The 17,869-nt window shown below is 46.7% G+C and overlaps 1 protein-coding gene across 2 annotated transcripts in view; it reads left to right on the top strand.

The window, feature by feature from the left end:
* The window catches only part of C15H12orf75 (chromosome 15 C12orf75 homolog), a 41,716-nt gene extending 29,442 nt beyond the window's left edge, over positions 1–12,274 (top strand). The window contains exons 3-6 of one of the 2 annotated variants that reach the window (XM_058673578.1): positions 6,534–6,569; positions 8,852–8,931; positions 9,648–9,677; positions 11,374–12,274. In XM_058673578.1, coding sequence (XP_058529561.1) covers positions 6,534–6,569; positions 8,852–8,931; positions 9,648–9,670 — 139 coding nt within the window. In that variant the 3' untranslated portion in view covers positions 9,671–9,677; positions 11,374–12,274. Of the gene's footprint in view, positions 1–6,533; positions 6,570–8,851; positions 8,932–9,642; positions 9,678–11,373 lie in introns of both variants that reach the window. The other variant, XM_058673579.1, reaches the window with a different exon arrangement.
* Positions 12,275–17,869: the final 5,595 nt, after the last annotated feature.

Raw genomic sequence — 17,869 nt, 5'->3', positions numbered from 1 at the left:
TTGATTTTGAAGGATTTAATCTGACAGAAGCAAGTCTTTCTTCTTGTTCTTGCTCTGGCTCTGACTGTAAAAGGAACAATGTTTGTGCTCAAACCTCAACTCATAGCCCTTCTGGTCCATTCCATCGGCCCTTTCCTCTTCTCTCTGTAATGTGCGTCTTCTGTCATTGACATCGAGGCATTCATGACTAATAGTAGAGAACTTCTATTGTAGTTTTAACCCTCAGATGAAATTAAAGTGTGTTTAAATCTCAAGCCTAGAAACACAGGCTCTTAAAATGTTGAACTAGATGGATGCTTGTATCACTGTGTGGGGGAAAAAAAACCCACGAAACAAAGCCAGCCTGCTTCTTTATGCCTTCCCTTCCTCCCTTTTCGTGGAGCCGGGGAAGTCAGGTGAGGCGGTCTGGGACTGTCATCACAGCCGTGTTCAGTACAAGGGCTTCTTTCTCTGGTGTGAGATTCAGTTCTGTATCTCAGGGAGGTGTTCTGGGGCTTTGTAATCCCTAGAGAGACCGAGGCAGCTGTCGTAGCTTCTTCTGTTGCCTATTTTCTGTCTTGAGAGTCGAAAGAGCTTGGGGCTGGCCTGAATCAGAACCGAAGTGAAATTAACCGTGAGCAACTGACTTTTTTTTTTTTTTTTTTTTTTTTTTTTTTTTTTTTTTGCCAATCAGAGGCTCTGGTTTCCTTTAGAGACAGGGTTTGAGACAAGGTTAGGCAAGGTGGTGGGGGGTGAGGTCAGCTGGGACTGTGGCCTTGCCTGAAATGCTCCTCTCCCACGTTTGCCACAGCCACACCCCAAAGGCCCACAGATGGGATTGGATCTTGGTGTGCTCCAAGGTCAAGTGGAAAGTCCAACACCAGAGCAGAGAGAAGAAACTTCACAGTAGCCACAGGGTTCTGTGGTTGGTCCATCACAAGCCTTGGGATGCAGGAGGAATCCCAGTTTGGGTGCCATTCCCTCCCTCTGTTTTTTTTTTAATAATATGTAGAAAGTATGCATTTTTTGAAAAAAAATTATGCATGGATATCACTTTTTTTTTCTGCACCAAAACAAACACATACTTTTCATGCCATGTTTTCCATGAAGTTCTTGAAGGACCTGTGTATGTGTGGGAATGGGTTCTAAGGTTCTAAAATTAATGGGAGTGTGAATTGACTTAGGCTGAATTGATTAATATTGCTGTCTTTTTAAAAAGGCTTATGTGAAAGACAGAGTGGTAGGGAGAGTGAGTGAGAGGGAGAGAGAGCGTGAGAGAGAGAGAGGGAGAGAGCAAGAGCTGTGGATGTGTTCACCAAATGGCTGCCATGGCTTGGGCTGGACCAGAACCCAGGATCCCCAGCTGATTCTCCCATGTGAGTGGCAGAAGCCCAAGTCCTTGAGCCCTCAGCTCCCACATTCCTACTTCCATTAGCAGGAAGCTAAATCGGAAGCAGAGCAGTCTGTTCTCTGGCACTTTGCTATGGGAGGTGGGCAACACGAGCAGAGGCTTAACGCACTGCGCCTTGCCACAGTATCAGGGGCCCAGCGGGAACTCTGAACAGTTCCAGCACTTTGGTGAAGGGCAGACTCCGTGGACTCCCAGTCTGACCCACACAGGACTTTGTCAGGGCGCTCTGGGATACTGGAGAGGAGATGATGTAGAGGCTCAAGGAGGAAGGAGTGGGGGCGTGAATTTCTCAGGTGCGACCAGCACCCCACCACAGAGGAGGACCCTGAGAAATACATCTAGTGAAGGGGACGCCCTCTGCTGTGGGCCTCTATCCGATGGCCTTGACAGAGGGAGATGCACCCACTGGCAGGGGCTCTTGGCTTCAGGGGCGTGGTGGGATACCAGAGGAATGGAGGCTGAGGAAGAGTAAGACTCTACCCATCCCAGCCAAGGTGGGCATACCTGCTGTGGTTCTTGATGACAACTGCATGCTCCCAGTCCCCAGAGGAGTGATTGGAAGGATGGCTTTCTGAATGTTAATTTTTCCCCAGCTTCTATGTATTTTTTTACTCAGGTTTTTCACTGTGGCGAGATGCATGTAAAATTTACCTCTGGGAGGAAAACTTGATCTGAGAGTCAGACGCCTGGCTTGAGTTACTCTAGTGGAAAGGCACGGTTCCCTTAGCCTGGGTCCAGATCCCCCACTGAGGGACTCTGAACCCCTCAATCCAAGGGGAGGCCAGGCTGCCTGGAGGAGGCCTCAGCACTGCCCGAGGGATGTGTCTGGAGATACTCTGGCCTTCCCCGGAGGGGCCGAGTGCACAGCTGGAAGAAGTGGCTGGCCTGTGCTTCTGGTAGTCAGGTGATGCATAGAATACTGGTTCAGGGTCAAGTTCCCGTGGGGCTGGCCATTTGTACACCCATGCCCTGGCTGTTGACTCTCTGCTTAGCTCTGTAATGGGTGTAGATGTGTTTGAGATCCTGGAGACATGCCCACTGTGGTCCTCTGTGAACTGAAAGCTATCACAGCAGAACAGAGGAGGGTGTGCAGATGGAAGCACTGCATCCCAGCAGTAGGGCAGGGATGGCACACACCAGTGCTCCCACTGAAGACTTAGGAAGCAAGGGCATGCAGACGCCACTCGTGTCCCCAGCTGGCTTCCCCGTTTGGCCTGTGCAGGAGGCAGCGTCATCTTAGAGAGAACTTAGGGTTACTGACAACCTAATCAGGTGGGGACTCCAATCTCAGCCGTTGTTCACAGTTGGTTATCTTTTTGGAAAAAAAAGATTCAGCATAGCTGTGCTTCTTGTTCTGAGGCCTCTGGTGTACGAGGGTGATGAGCGTGGACTTGGCCTGGAGTGGCCAACAGTGTGCATCTTGGTCTTGCCTCTGTGCCAGGTAGACACCCTTCACTCTTTCACCCCTGATTTGTGATATCTCAGTCTTACTATGACCCCCAATACAGTCTAGTGGCCCATCGGTGTCATAATGATTGAGCTTGATTAAAGAGGAAGTGATCGATACTTGAGATGTTTTAGTGAGGCATGTTCAGAAAGATTGATCTTGCACTGCCAGTTTCCACAAACGTTTAAAATAAGTTTTTAATTATTTTTATTTGAAAGGTAGATTCTACACAGAGAAGAGAGACAGAGAGTGGTCTCTCCCACCTGCTGGTTTACTCCTTAGTTGCCTGCAGTGGCCAGGGTTGAGCTGATCTAAAGCTAGGAGCCAGGGGCTTCTTCTAGGACTCCTACATGAGTGCAGGGACGCAAGGACTTTGGCCATCCTTTGCTGTCTTCCTAAGCCATGGGCCCGGCATGCGCTGGGATCCCACTTCCCATGCAGCTCCCTGCTTGTGGTCTGGGAAAGTAGTCGAGGACAACTCAAAGCCTTGGGACCCTGCACCCGTGTGGGAGACCTGGAGGAAGCTCTTGGCTTCATTTGAATTGGCTGAGCTCCGGCCATTGTGGCCACTTGGGGAATGAACTGGCAGATGGAAGATCTTTCTCTCTGTCTCTCCTTCTCTTTGTAAATCTTACTTTCCAATTTAAATAAAATAAATATTAAAGGCAAAGCAATCAGGATACATATCAGCTCCCGTATGGGATGCTGGCACTGCAGGAGGAGGCTTAGCCTACTACGCCTTGGTGCTTCTTTGAAGCTCTCTCACATGATGGAGTGTCCCACTGGGAAAAAAAGAAACCACAGAAACTGTTGTAGCTGAGACTATGAGCATTGGTTAAGCAGATCCTAGAGGACCAGGAATGAGAGCCAAGGTAACTGGGATGCAATAATGGCAAGAGCCTTCATCCCGGGGTCTGGAGACCCCAAGGAGCGAGAGGGGCTGTCGGAGCCCAGAGGCCTTTACTGCACACATGGGAGATCTGGAAGAATCTCCTGGCTCCTGGCTTCAGACTGCTTCAGCCCTGGCTGTTGCAGCCACTTGGGAAGTGAACCAGTGAATGTTGTCTCTATTGTTCTCTATCTCTGTTCCCTCCCTCTCTGTAAGCAGGAGTTGGAATCACATGGCTTGCCTCTACCTCTCTTGGCTGTGCTTTGTAACCTTTGCTGTACTGTCAGAACCTCCGTTTTTCATCTTCAGCATGTGGCTCATGCCTGTGTTGGAGAATGGGATGCTAACAGAAATAATGCCATACCTCTAGCCAAGTGGCTGGTCCACCTACGCAGGCAGGTCGTGAGTGCAAGAGGTGACGCTGTAAACTTTTGCTAGCGGGATGTGGATGGCGGCAGAACTACCATGTTGCTTGGACCACGGGCTTGTTTCTAACTTGTCCATCTCTCTGAGAGGCAGGCAGAGTGTGAATCGGGATGCAGTGTTTGAGGGATGGGGTGGCATCCAGTGTTGCTTGCTGGTTCTGCAGGTTTGCTAATCACACGGTTCTCTGCACTGATGCCCTCAAGTTAAAACTGCCTATGCTATTGTGAGGAACAGCAATGAAGCCTGGGACATGCCCTGCGCTGTCTCTGGGGGGCTCATTCATGGTGCGTTTTTGCTCATGGAGTCTTTCAGTCTTCATATTAAAAATTGTTGGTAGGGGCTGACAGTGTCACACAGAGGGTTAAGCCATTGCTTCGGATGCCAGCATTCCCAGAAAGGAGGACTGATTTGAATCCCAGCTGCTCTGCTTCTGATCCAGCTCCCTGCTAGTGTGCCTGGGAGGCAGCAAGTGATGGTTCAAATACTTGGGTCCTTGTCACTCATGTAGGAAACCTGGATGAAGTTCCAGGCTACTAGCTTGACTTGGACCAGCCCTGACTCTTGTGGTCATTTGAGGGGGAACCAGTATGTGGAAGATAGATAGATTCTCTTTTTCTCTAGCTCACACTGCCTTTTAAGTAAGTAAGTAAATAAGTGAACAACAGATTTCTTCTGAAAAGGAGTTGTTTGTGGCAGAAATGAATGGGGCAGTAGTCTTATGCATGGGAATGTGCATGGAAAGGCAGGCATCACCACTTATTTAATGGACATTTAGCAAGTTAGAATTTTTAGATATTTTGTACTCTATCTCAAACACAATTGCACATCCAATAAATAGAGCAGCTACATGACCATTTTCTGCCAGTTAGGTGTGTGATGTTGGTGAATAATTTTATAATAGGAGATACAGCTTGCGTTTTAGGATACTAAAGATTTCATAAACGATAATAGATGAAAAATAATTTACTGTTTTCTTTATATTTGGGGAAGTGAAGAAAACATTTTAAGACCTTGAGGATATCAATAGGCAGAGTTAGGCAAAGAGGGAAAGAGTTGAGCTGTGCTGATTTGTAATCAGATGTGAAGAGAATTGCTGTGGCAGGAAACATGAGACAATGAGTGTGTTCTGGTCTACCAGTTGTAACTCTGAAAGCCATTTAATGATAATATTAGTTACACAGAACAAAGTCAACAGTTCTAATAATCTTGAATGAATTTGTCTTCAACATTTTCCCATTAATTGTATTAAAGGGTCAGAAATCCATTTTAATTTAAAGTAGTCTGTAGCAGGTTGTCATCCATGTTAATAAGCGTAACACCAATTTTCTTACAGACCAACTTTGACACCTTGGAATTAAACAACAATTGAACATTAGGAGGAGGTCGGCCAAGCTGATGACTATGTGGCAAATTGAGGTTCTGTGTTCCATGTGCATAAATGAGGTCTCCTGGTGGCTTTGGCGAAGTGTTAGCTGGATTTCATAGCCAACAGTTCCAGCAAGATCACGGCCAAGTCTGTGCTTTCCTTTTTTATAGACTTGGGATGCACTGGCTAATGCCATGAAGCCAAACCTCACACACACCCACGGTCTAAAATATTTGCAGTTTTTATGGGAGTGAACTTGTGGTTTGACAATTTCTAGAATCACAGAATGCAGTGAAGATGTTTCAGGCTGCCATCCTCCTGACCGATGCCCCTTGAAATTGCGCTCCGAGTTCGATGAGATGTGTTTGCATGTTGTTGAGTTGTGTTCTTCCTCTCAAACAGGTAACATGGCTAGTTAACTAATACTTGCAGGACACCTTTCTGAATTAAACATTTTCTCCCTTTCTCTGTAGTTGATCATGTATAAAATGGTGCATACTTTTAGATAGAAGGAAATCAAAATGGCTTCAGTTCTTTCTGCACTAGGTAGACCTTTCAGTACCTCCGTTTGCACCACTGGACTGGCAGAAACACTGCAACCATGGTTATGACTGGAAAGGGTCTTGGAGAACATCTGGTTGACCTCTTGCTTTACAAATGAGGCACAGGGGATGGGGTGCCCACAACCTGCCGTCACAGGGAACAGGTGGCACCGCCAAGGGGGCTTCCCGACACCTGACTTACGTACGTGTTCTCTACAACCCCAGCTGCCCTCGGTTCCTCATTGTGTTTTGGCAATTGTTTGGCTGATTGGTACATTTTGGTAAGTAGAAAATTACCAAGCTTTAGTTTATTTACTTATTTATTTGCATATAGATGATTGAGGTGGAGCCAGAATACCGTGTTTACAGAAATACGTTCTAGATGGAAACTCAAAAGTCCCTTTTGTTTCATAATTGAAAATGAAGTCTCTGTGTCACCAAGTGGCTCATGGCAAATGTTTGTAACTTTTCAGGGCAGAGGAGTCGATAACAGAAGACGACAAGAGGAGGTATGTTTGGTGTTGCAGTGGCTTTCTGTATGAGTAAATCTGTCCGTACCTTATAGACCCCACAGATGGTAACATGTGACCAATCGTGCACACTACCCCAGGAGAGCTTTGGCATGGGGAACGCAGGTGGGAGCATGTGATCTGGAAGAGAACTGGCCTGGAATTCTTCGTCTTGGCCTCTTCCCAGCAAGGCTGGGTTTTATCCTGTGCAGCCAGCTGAGCTCCTCTCTCTAGCGTGGATTTTGGGGTGCTCGTTGTAGCTGCCTGGCTTCCCTTTCACTCTCCGTCCTCTCTGCTCTGCTCCTCCTTTGAGAGGAGACTGCTGTGACTGCTGAGCACTCTCACTCCCTCACTTTCTGTGGTGCTCTGGAAAAAGTTTGTAGGCCAACAATGTTGCATTGCGGGTAAGCTGCCACTTGCAGTGTCGGTATCCCATATTGGAGAACTGTTTTGAGTTCCAGCTTCTCTGCATCCATCACCCACCCTGCTAATGTGCCTGGGAAAGCAGCAGAAGGTGGCCCAGCACTTGGACCCCTGAGCTCATGTAGAAGACCCGGATGGAGTTCTGGGCTCCTGGGGTTTTGGCCTTGCCCAGACCTGGCTGTTGCAGCCGTTTGGAGAGTGAACCAGCAGATAGAAGATTCATATTTTCTCTCTTTCTCTCTCTCTGTGTGTCTGTCACCTTTCTACTTTCTTTTCTTTGAAAGATTTATGGTGCTCGTTTCGGCAGTACATATATATTAAGATTGGGACGATAAAGATTTATGTATTTTTGTTAGAAACACATATTTATAGAGAGACAGGGACCAAGAGAAAGCTCTTCCACTTGCTGGTTCACTTCCCAAGAGGCTGCAGCTGCTGGAGCGGAGCCAATCTGAAATCAGGAACCAGGGTTTTTTCTAGGTTTCCCACACAGGTACAGGTTCTGAAGGCTTTGGGCCATCCTCTACTGCTTTCTGAGACCACAAGCAGGGAGCTGGATGGGAAGTGGCACTTCTAGTTGGAGGATTAGCCAATTGAGCCATCATGCCGCCCACCCCCAGACCCCCACCTTTTTTTTGAAGATTTATTTTATTTTATTGGAAAGTCAGATATGCAAAGAGGAGGAGAGACAGAGAGGAAGATCCTGTGTTTGTTGATTCACCCCCACAAGCAGCTGCCACAGCCAAAGCTGCACTAATCTGAAGCTAGGAGCCAGGAACCTCTTCCAGGTCTCCCATACAGGTGCAAGGTCTCAAGGCCTTGGGCCGTCCTATACTGCTTTCCCAGGCCACAAGCAGGGAGCTGGATGGAAAGTGGGACCACTGGGATTAGAACTGGCACCAAGGTGGGATCTCGGCACATGCAAGGTGAGGACTTGAGCCAGTAGGCTACCGTGCTGACCCCTCCTCCTCACCCTTTCTTAAGAATCTATGTATTTTTAGTGGAAAGGCAGATTTACTGAGAGAAGGAGAGCAAGATCTTCCATCCACTGGTTCACTCTCCAAATGGCTGCAGTGGCCAGAGCTGAGCCAATCTGAAGCCAGAAGCCAGGAGCTTCTTCTCGGTCTTTCATGTGGGCCCAGGATCCCAAGGGCTCTAGTCATTCTCTGCTGCTTTCCCAGGCCATAAACAGGCAGCGGGATGGGAAGCAGAACAGCCGGGACACAAACTGGCACTCATGGGATGCTGGCACTTGAGAATGGGCAGTTAGTTGGTTGAGCCATCATGCCAGGCCCTCTACTTTTAAAATAAATTAAATTATTTTTTAAAAACTTGGTGGAGAATGAAGTTACAACATCATCAATTTTGGTGCAGAATGTTTTGGAATCCCTGCATAAGTGGGGTCTTCAAAAAGTTCCTGGAAGATGCACATTATGAAAAAAAACAAACTCCGGATTACAAATTTTGTATATATTTTTCCTGTACGTGAAACGTTTCTGTGTGTCCATAACACCTAATACCACGTTGACCACTCTGAATTGATAATATGTGCTGCTGGATTAATTGTGGTTTGTCACTCTAATGATAATTTAGTGTTATACTGAATTATAACTCTTTCTCATTGCCAGTAAAAATCTCTCAAAATCCTGCTAGGTCAGTGTGACTTTGTACATTTTCACTAGCTTCTTTTTAACAGAAAAAAATATATATTTCCAAGGACAGTAATATTGTAAAATTCTACTTTTGAAAAATCATGAGTGATTTTTAACAATTTACATAATTGCTTGAAGTACTCCTTGCTTCTTTTGCATGCTAAATATATGGAACCATGTCATTCGGTCTGATTTCTCTTCTTAAAGAAACTACGGAGGCGTCTATGTTGGCCTACCATCTGAAGCTGTCAGTATGGGGTCCAATCAAACAAAGGCTGTGCGCAAAAGTAAGCCAAATGGTATTTATTCTCAGTATCTTCATGTTTTGTGGAAAAATAGAACATTTTTATTTCTGCTCGTTTGACTCAGCCTACGTGTGGCTGAGACACAAAGAGACGTAAGAACTACCTGTTCTTAGGATCGTGTGTTGAAGATGCCACCCACAAGTGAAGAGTCATTCCAGAGCAGGATTTAGCTTTTATTTGTGGTTATGCACCCATAGGTGCTTACAATTTCTAAACTCCAGTGATGAGCTAGCATTTAGGACACGTCCCGGAGTTTTTGCAGAATGTAAAGGTGAATTCCTGTGATCTAAAGGTGACTGGCTTCACCTGATGAGGGATGGAAACCTCACTGCCTATTGTAGAATTAAACAAAGCGAAGTTCCTTTTCCTCAGCCTTGGCAGTGAAGTCTTTGCGCCAATAACAGGCAGCAGCATCTCAGAGTGGGGCCTCAGTCAGGGTGTAAGTGAGGCTTGCCGTAAAGAATGCCAATGGACTGCCTGCTGGATTGATGGGTAGTTCTATACACCTGTTATTGATACATGTAGTTTGCATACAAGGCTGGCTCTTGCAGTATTTAAGAGACTATAGTTATGTGGGCCCATTGCCATTTCCCTAGCAAATGTGCATGTAGGTCGTTGTTTGCAGTTTTGTGGAAAACTAGAATTTGCTACTTATAATTTGAACAGTTAACCTTTCTTCATTTTTTTTTTAAGATTAGAAGAACCTCACACGACTCAGTAACCAAGAGGTACCGTATGTTTTTCTAACGTGATTCTGTGTATTTGTTCTGAAGGATGGCTGACAACTGTTACTGTTAAGTGTTTCTAAGATCTTGAACTTGAAGATTAGAGGGAGGCATTTCCTCTTGTGGGACTGAGTGTGTTTTAACACATTTCCAGCCACTTTCCAGACATTTCATTTTGGTTACAATATAAAGTGTCTCCCTGCGTCTTTGCCCTCTCACCCTTCTTCAGTGACAAGGACTGCGAGGGCCTTGTGTTGTATGTGACAGGCCAGGAGAGAGTATTAGATTAGCACTCGTGTCAGTAAGCAGAGGCGAGTTAGTATTCAGGGAGGAGGTGTCCTCGTCCCACAACTCCAGCCGTGGTGGCAGGCATCCCTGTGCAGGGAGGCAGGGAGGAAACACGGAAATCCTGCTTCTCACAATCGCAGTTTTCCTGCAGAGGAGTTAGACAACATGCTCATTCCCCCTTGAGCTTGGAGTCCAAATTCGCAGGCAACCTTGTTCTGACCTTAAAATCTCCTAGGACTGGACATGGCGCCATGGCATAGGAGGTTAAACCTCCACTCACGGCTCCCGTGTTCCATGTGGGCACTGGTTTCAGTCCTGGCTGCTGTTCCACTTCTGCTCCTTGCTAAAGGCAGTTGGCAAAGCAGTGGGAGATGGCTCACGCCCTTGGGCTTATGTGGGAGACCTTGGCTTTGGATCAGCCCAGTTCCAGCTGTTGCAGACATCTGGGGGAGTAAATCAGCAAATGGAAGAGATCTCTACCTTCCTTCTCTCTCTGTAAATCTGTCTTTTGAGTAAAAATAAATAAATCTTAAAAAAAACCTCCATGAACTAGATCCATTTAGTGACCAAAGTTTGGAGTGTATGTATATGTGTGTTAACAGAGAGGGCGAGATTTTTATCCCTAGATGGCTATGATGGCTGGGGCTGGGCCAGGCTGAAGCCAGGAGCTTCCTCCGGGTCTTCCACGTGGGTACAGGGGCCCAAGCACTGGGGCTCTCCTCCAGTACTTTTCTCAAGTGCTTTAACAGGGAGCTGGGTCAGATGTGGAGAAGCCGGGACTGGGAGGTCCGTGTCACAGGCCAGCATCTTCTCCCCCGCGTACCGCAGTGTCGGCCCCCAAAGTTCAATGTGGATTTGGTTACTTTTTGACAACAACTGAGAAATGATTTTGGAATCCCTGGAGATGATTAAAATGATCATACAGAAGTGTAGTTTCCTCTGTAAGTGACTAGGGTGGAGGTAGGGCCCTTTGGGATGCATGAGGGCTTCCCAGTACCTGGCCGCAAATGCTAGAGGGTGGACAGCCTGCGGGTCCTGACCAGGTTGGGGGAGCCTGGAACTGAGGCTAAGAAGTGTGTGTGTTTAATTTGGGTGATGCTGGCGTGCCTGCTGGTAGGTTTTACCATGTTTATCATGTTGTGTTTTAACCAACAGGTCTCTAAGGCTTCTTAACCGTCCCACTTGGATTCTTGCTATAAATGTCACCGGGGCCCAGCATCACACTTGACCTCATGTTGAGTCTGAAATCAGTGGATCTGGGTGGGCCATGCATATGTGATTTCCTTAAAGTCCGTAAATACTTGGCAGGCCTAAGGTTGTTTTTTTTGTTTGTTTGTTTTTTGTTTTTTAAATCTGAGTTCTACCTTTCCCAATTGGCTGTTTTCCTCTTCTGCGTTTGTTGTCTCCACAGGTTGCCCATCCGTCTGGAAGGAATTTGGCTCCACTGATGTTGTAACGTGCACAGCTGTTTCTGTGGAAATTGCCAACACTGTCCTCGGCTCCCCTGCTCCTCCAACTCCTAGGTGCATGGTTAGACTCACAGGTGCAGGTGGTAGTGGAAGGGGGTGGTGAGACAACACACTCGTTCCTAGAACACTCGAGGTCCACCTGACATGCCAAGGTCACAGACTGGGAGGTGGCCTTGTCCCACCAGACCACCGGCTCCACCCACACCATGTCCCCCTGGCCACTCAGCACAGTCAACAGAGCTCATGCCTTTTCACTGATACTTTTTTGATAGTTTTTTACATAACAAAATCCTTGTTCTGTTTATAATCTAAAAGAATAAGCTGATCTAACTGAATTCCCTAAAGTAATATATTCGCTCTCATTTCTACTTCCTGTTGCTTTTTAGCTATAAAATGGATGAATTTATTCTTACTACACACAAACATATGCACACAAACTCTGTCTCCCCCCCCATTTTTTTTACTGTTTGGTTTTCAAATCTTATTTAAATACCCAAGATTTTCCTTTATTATGAATAGTGTTTTACATTGAGATATTTAAAAGGAAAACTTGTTAAATTTGCATGCAGTGTGCACCTGTTGATTCAATATCTGTTTCCTGTAGTCGAGGCTTGTGTGACCACAAATACTTGAGAGCTCGTTGAGTCTCCCATTCCACTTTGGTGTGATTATGTCAACTTCTCATGTGAATTCTGTATTTTCAAGAACCTGTGATTGAGGACTAGTGGGATATTTGAAAAGTCATTAATTTGATAATGATATGTGTATCTGCTTAATACGGCAATGTAAATTACTGTGTTTACCAGTGTATTTCAACGATTAAAACATTTTTAGCCTTCTTTACCTGAATTTTCAGTTATGTTTGAAAATAGTTTTTTAAAAGGTTTATTCATTTGGGAGACAGAGTGTCAGAAACAGAGCCAAAGAGATATTTCATGTGCTGGTTTGTTCTCCAAATGGCCCCAACACCCAGGTCTGGACTAGGCTGAAGCCATGAGTCGGAAACTCCATCCAGACATGAGTTGCAAGACCAACACATGTGGACTGATCTTCACCCACTGCCTTCCCAGGTACATCAGCAGAGAGCTGGATTGGAAACAACAGAACTAGGCACTCCACTACCATAGGGGGTGCCATATTACAAGCAGAAGCTTAACTTGCTATACTACATTGCTGCCCCCCAATAAACCTTTCAGAAAGCCAGAGGTGTTCACAACAAGAAATGCATTCTAATCTGTTAGATCCATGTGACAGCCTTAGAGGCATTAAATTTGTGTAAAATAAAGTCAGACTTATAGACTTAACTTGGTAGTTTTCATGATATACCCAGTCCTGTCTGCTTATCCCCAAGTTCATAACTGCTTTTCGGTGGAACTTCAGCAGTTTGTCCCTTGAGATTGACTTTTAGACAATAGTTTTGAATTAATTTCAGATTTCTAGAAGAGGGGAAAGGCTGTACAGAGAGTTCCTATTTGCTCTGCACTGGCGTCTCCTGCAGAAGTCGGACGTTTGTCAAAGCTGAGAAATTAAGCAGTTGTCACAGTATGCTTAACTGTACCGCTTAGTTCAATTCCATTAGTTGTTTTCTCTCGAATTTTTTCTTTGGGGAATGTAGGACTCTGGGCTGACCAGGGTAACTAAGTGTGGCTGAGCAAAATCAATCCGATCTGAGATCTCGTGGCATTCTGCTCCGCGTTGTCACCCTGTCACTCCTGTGGTGTTCCAGTGGCAGGTTCCTCTTCTCCCTCACTCCCTCCGTGGCGATGTGGAATTCTTCTCGAAGGAATATTCATCTCTTCCCCCTGTATTTACTTATTCAATTATTCATCTCTATTGGAATGACCTTTCAGCTGTTTATTTTGTTGGTTTTAAACCAATACTATCACTGGGTTGTTGCTCAAAGTATTCCAGATTTATCTACTGTCGGTTGAGCCCTGACATGTACCCACCCTGGTTTTTCCTTCTTTACATTGACTCTTTTCATAGCAAGCAGTCCTGTAGGAAATTAACTCAAAAAGCCAGTTAAAACACCTCCCTAAAACTCCATCAGATTTCACTGTAAATGAATAGTGTTTTCCGTATTATGACAAGTCTCACCACTTTCCTTCAACCAGACGTGATTTAAATTTAGCACCTTGTGAGGCTCAGACATTAGTAATGCTTGCCACCTACTTTCCTCTGTCTCAAGGCTAATGATGATTGTCTATGTCAGGTACTGCAAGAAGCTAGAGTGTAAGACTCATTCAAAACTTCACATGAAGAGGTTTTGAGAAAACAGCAAGAGATGGGTAAAGCTCCCATTTGCAGTTGCCCGCAATGGAACAATACATTCTGTTCCTTTGCAAGATTGCCATTGAAAACGGACTGGAGATGTGAGTTTGGTAGAGTTTCTGGTGAATGGAATTGTGTAATGGTAAGAGATTTTCTTAGCCTGCTGAGGATATTCTTGTATGCACCCAGAACTGAGTCTCAGGAAGCTACAAAGAACTCAGAAATGCAGGCACGTGCTGTGACCAGCCTAACTAACTGCCAGTGTGTGGCTGACCGTGGTTGATCTGGACTGGCTTTGGAGAAGAAACTGAAGAAGGGGTTGAGTTAATGTGACAGAGAGCCGCCTTTCTGGGTTTTAGAACAGGCAACAGTTTAAAGAGGCGGAGAATCTAGACTGGCTTCTGTGTGGGAGCTAAGGACAGCAGTGTTGTATCCATGTACCCAGGCCTGAGGTTGGGAAGAATTTCAGGAGTGAGAAAGTTTTGTGAGGAACTCATTCCCAGGAACAGCATGTGTGTTGTGTTTACTGATGCACCTGCCAAATGTGGGCCGTACAAGCCGGTGATATGTCCCCCTTAGGCGTGGGGGGGCTGCCAATTTCTGCTCTCCAGTCACCAGCTGGAGATTCACAGGTTGAGTTTTTACTGTGACCCACTGAGCGTCGGCTGCATGGTTTGCAGCTGAGGGATGGTGTTCACGATAGACGTGTTAGGCAACCTGTGAGGAAGTGAGAGAAGGAAGAGACAGGCCAAGAGCTTTTGTGTGGCTGCTTTCCCAGGCCACAAGCAGGGAGCAGGATGGGAAGTGCGGCTGCCAGGATTAGAACTGGCGCCCATATGGGATCCTGGCGTGTGCAAGGCGAGGACTTTAGCCACTAGGCTACCATGTCGGGCTTCTGCCACTTCTTTTTAAGTGTGTCTTTTGCTCATTTTCTAAATATTCAAACCACAAACAAACAAAAACCCAACCTCGGATCCTTAGAATGCAGGGATTTGGAATGCTCTTTCCACTCTTAATAGTTGAGCTCCTGGGACCCATTGTGCACAGGGAGTCTTGGTGTGGTGTGGGAGTGAAATAGCTGTTGACTTTTTTGCCAAGAGACTTGAAGGACAGCTGCAGGGGACTCCGTTTTAGGGCCTTCTGTCCGGGAGAACGCCTGGGGCCTTGCGCGGGATTTGACTTTTCTGTTGAACATCTTCAGTCAATGGGATCAAATGAATTCTGATTCTAAGAGTGTGCACAGAGTTCAGCCAGTCATTGAGCCAGGAGTTAATTCCCAAGTGTCTCTCTTAGGCCAGTCATTGTTTCAGGAAGGCCTAAAGAGAGACTAGTCCCTGACATTATGGGCTCTGCGGTCACTAAGGGCACAGACCCGGTAAAGGCACAAGTAGGCTTTCAGGAGCACATCAGCCCAGGGAGAAAAAGAGCTAGTTGGGAAGGTGACCATTGTGATGTTAAACAGATGATTAGGGGATTACTCATTGAAGGTATTTAACCTGCAGGAGAAACAGCCATGTGAGTATCCAGAACATTCTAAGGATAAGGGGGCGAGTGAAGTGTACCATACAAGAGTGTGTGTGTCATATTTGGAGATCAGACAATTCAGGGTGGCAGTGATTGCCAACAGAGGGTTGTGGGTGTCAGGCTAAGCTGTTGCCTGCGTCACCAGCATCCCATGCTGTATGTAGACTCCAGTTCTGGCTGCTCTACTTCCAACCCAGCTAACGCACCTAGGAAAGCAGTGGAAGATGGCCCAAGTGTTTGGGCCCTTTCCACCTGTTTGGAGACCCAGAGGGGGCTTCAGGTTGCTGAGTTTTGTCCTGGATTGACCATTTAGGGAATGAATCGGCAGATTAAAATCTCTGTCCCCTGTTCTGCTTCAAATAAATAAGTAAATATTGGTGGTGGGGGGGGAAAGGATGGCAAAAGATAGTTATTAGGGGACATCAGAGGGTTGCTGGGAGGGGGCTTGGCCAGGCCAGATCCCCTGCAGAGCAGTGACTGTCACTCAGGTGGGCGGCTCCCAGTTGGTGTGGAGTGTGTGTGTAAGCAGGGCGACCAACTGAACAGCTGGCAGACGAACCAAGCCGAGCCTTGGCATGGACAGAGTGATATTGGCCTTGGAGGCCGCTGGCTGCCGGGCGGAAGGAGTGGACGGAGTAGAAGCAGGGGGAGCACTCTGGGATAAGCGAGTGGCTGGGAGGATGGAGTCACCATCTGCTGAGAAGGCACGAGGAGGAGCAGGGGCTGGGGGCTACCAGGTACGTCGGACATGAAAGCAGCTGCAGGTGCGGACATGGCATGGGCGGGTGTGGCGTCGGGAGGGCGGGGCTTACGGCGCAGGCTGGCTGTGTGTGGGTGGATGTGTGACAGTGGTGCCAGAGTGCCACTGGCACCTCCCGCAGACGGGAGAGATCGGAGGGTCTGTCCCAGGCACTCCATGTTTGGAGCCCAGAATAAGAAGTAGCTCTAATGGGGCAGCTAGAGAGCCTCAGAATGAATCCAGGAGCCCGTTGCCTTGTAGAGCACACGTTGAGGCAGACACTGGATGTCCGTTAGAGTGCAGTGAGGCTTGGGATAACCTTGCACTCCGGTGGAAGTGGAGCCTGCAGGAGCAGACAGGAGAGTCTGGGCGTCCTGCTGTGTTTGAGGCTGCTGAATGAATCTGTCACCCCGGTGCCCTGGCTCCCGGCGCAAAGAAGGCTTGAGTTGGAGGGGTCACCTAAGCAGGTGTATCCTTCAGGGACAATGATGACACTTGTTTGTCTTGGAGCCTTCCTGCAGTTGGCAGTCACACAGTGCCAGGTGAGGGAGTGGGCCCAGCTTCCTGGACATCAAAGCATCAGTAAGAGCCACCATAGGGGCGGGAGGGCTGGCACAGGAATAGATAACTCAAGGGAACAGAAAATTCACAAATGTGTATGATGTTATACATTAGAATGTCAGCAAAATTATTTTTTTAAAAAGTGTTTTTTTTTTTTTTTTTTAAGCTGTTGAAAAGGCAGAGGGAGGGCCTGGCGTGGTGGCTTAGTGGCTAAAGTACTCACCTTGACTCACACATAGGACACAAAAATTAGTTCCTCCTCACTAAGGTATTGAAGATTTCTGTGCACACCCCTCCGAAAACTGTTCTGCGCCTCAACTGTTGACATATGCCTAGTTAGAGTTATAAGCCAGATTGGACTATCCTAAAATTCACGAAGTTCAGTAAAAATTATGCTTCAATACTATAAACAGCTAAGTATAAAAATGAAAATAGACACACGACAGCTGAATAGTACCCTATAACCATTTTAAGGTGTATGGCAGCCGGTTGTGTATAAATTAAAATTGAAATGTCAATGAAGTAGTCACAGGATGTGGTTAAGAACTTGCATTTTCTAACATATTGCTCACTCAATAGCGTGTCAATTAACTCCATAATGTTGTAAATTGTTGTTGATGTTATGTCACGGCTTTTCATTGGACGGGATATCCTGCCAGCTCTACTTTCAGACCAGGGATGGTCTCCCAAGGAAACTATTGAATTTATTTGGACAGTAAGATGCTGGACTCTATACATGGTACATGCTTGCAATGAAAGAACCATGACTGGATTTGAAGTGTATACTGCAACAAGGTGGAGGAATCCACCGTGGGGGGAGGGCCTGGGGAGGGGATGGGAGAATACTAGAGCCTATGAAACTGTGTCATAAAACGAAATCAGATAAAAGTACTCGCCTTGACTATGCCAGGATCCCATATGGGTGCTGGTTCTAATCCCGGCAGCCCTGCTTCCCATCCAGCTCCCTGCTTGTGGCCTGGGAATGCAGTCGAGGACGGCCTGAAGCCTGGGAACCCTGCACCTACGTGGGAAACCCAGAAGAAGCTCCAGGCTCCTGGCTTTGGATCAGCTCAGCTCCAGACATTGCAGTCACTTGGGGAGTGAATCAGCAGATGGAAGATCTTCCTCTCTGTCTCTTCTCCTCTCTGTATATCTGACTTTCCAATGAAAATAAATAGATCTTTTTTAAAAAAAAAAAAAGGCAGAGAGAGAGAGACAAAGACCATGCTTCCATTGATTGATTCATTCCCCCCAAATGGCCAGGGCTGCAGCAGACCAAAGCTGGGAGCCCCATCTGAGTCTCCCATGGGGGAACAGGGACCCAAGTGCTTGGGTTATAGCCT

The sequence above is a fragment of the Ochotona princeps genome, chromosome 15, assembly GCF_030435755.1.
Source record: "Ochotona princeps isolate mOchPri1 chromosome 15, mOchPri1.hap1, whole genome shotgun sequence".
NCBI classification, from domain to species: domain Eukaryota; kingdom Metazoa; phylum Chordata; class Mammalia; order Lagomorpha; family Ochotonidae; genus Ochotona; species Ochotona princeps.
The sequence above is the reverse complement of the archived record's forward strand: the minus strand, read 5'-3'. Positions and strand labels throughout refer to the sequence as shown.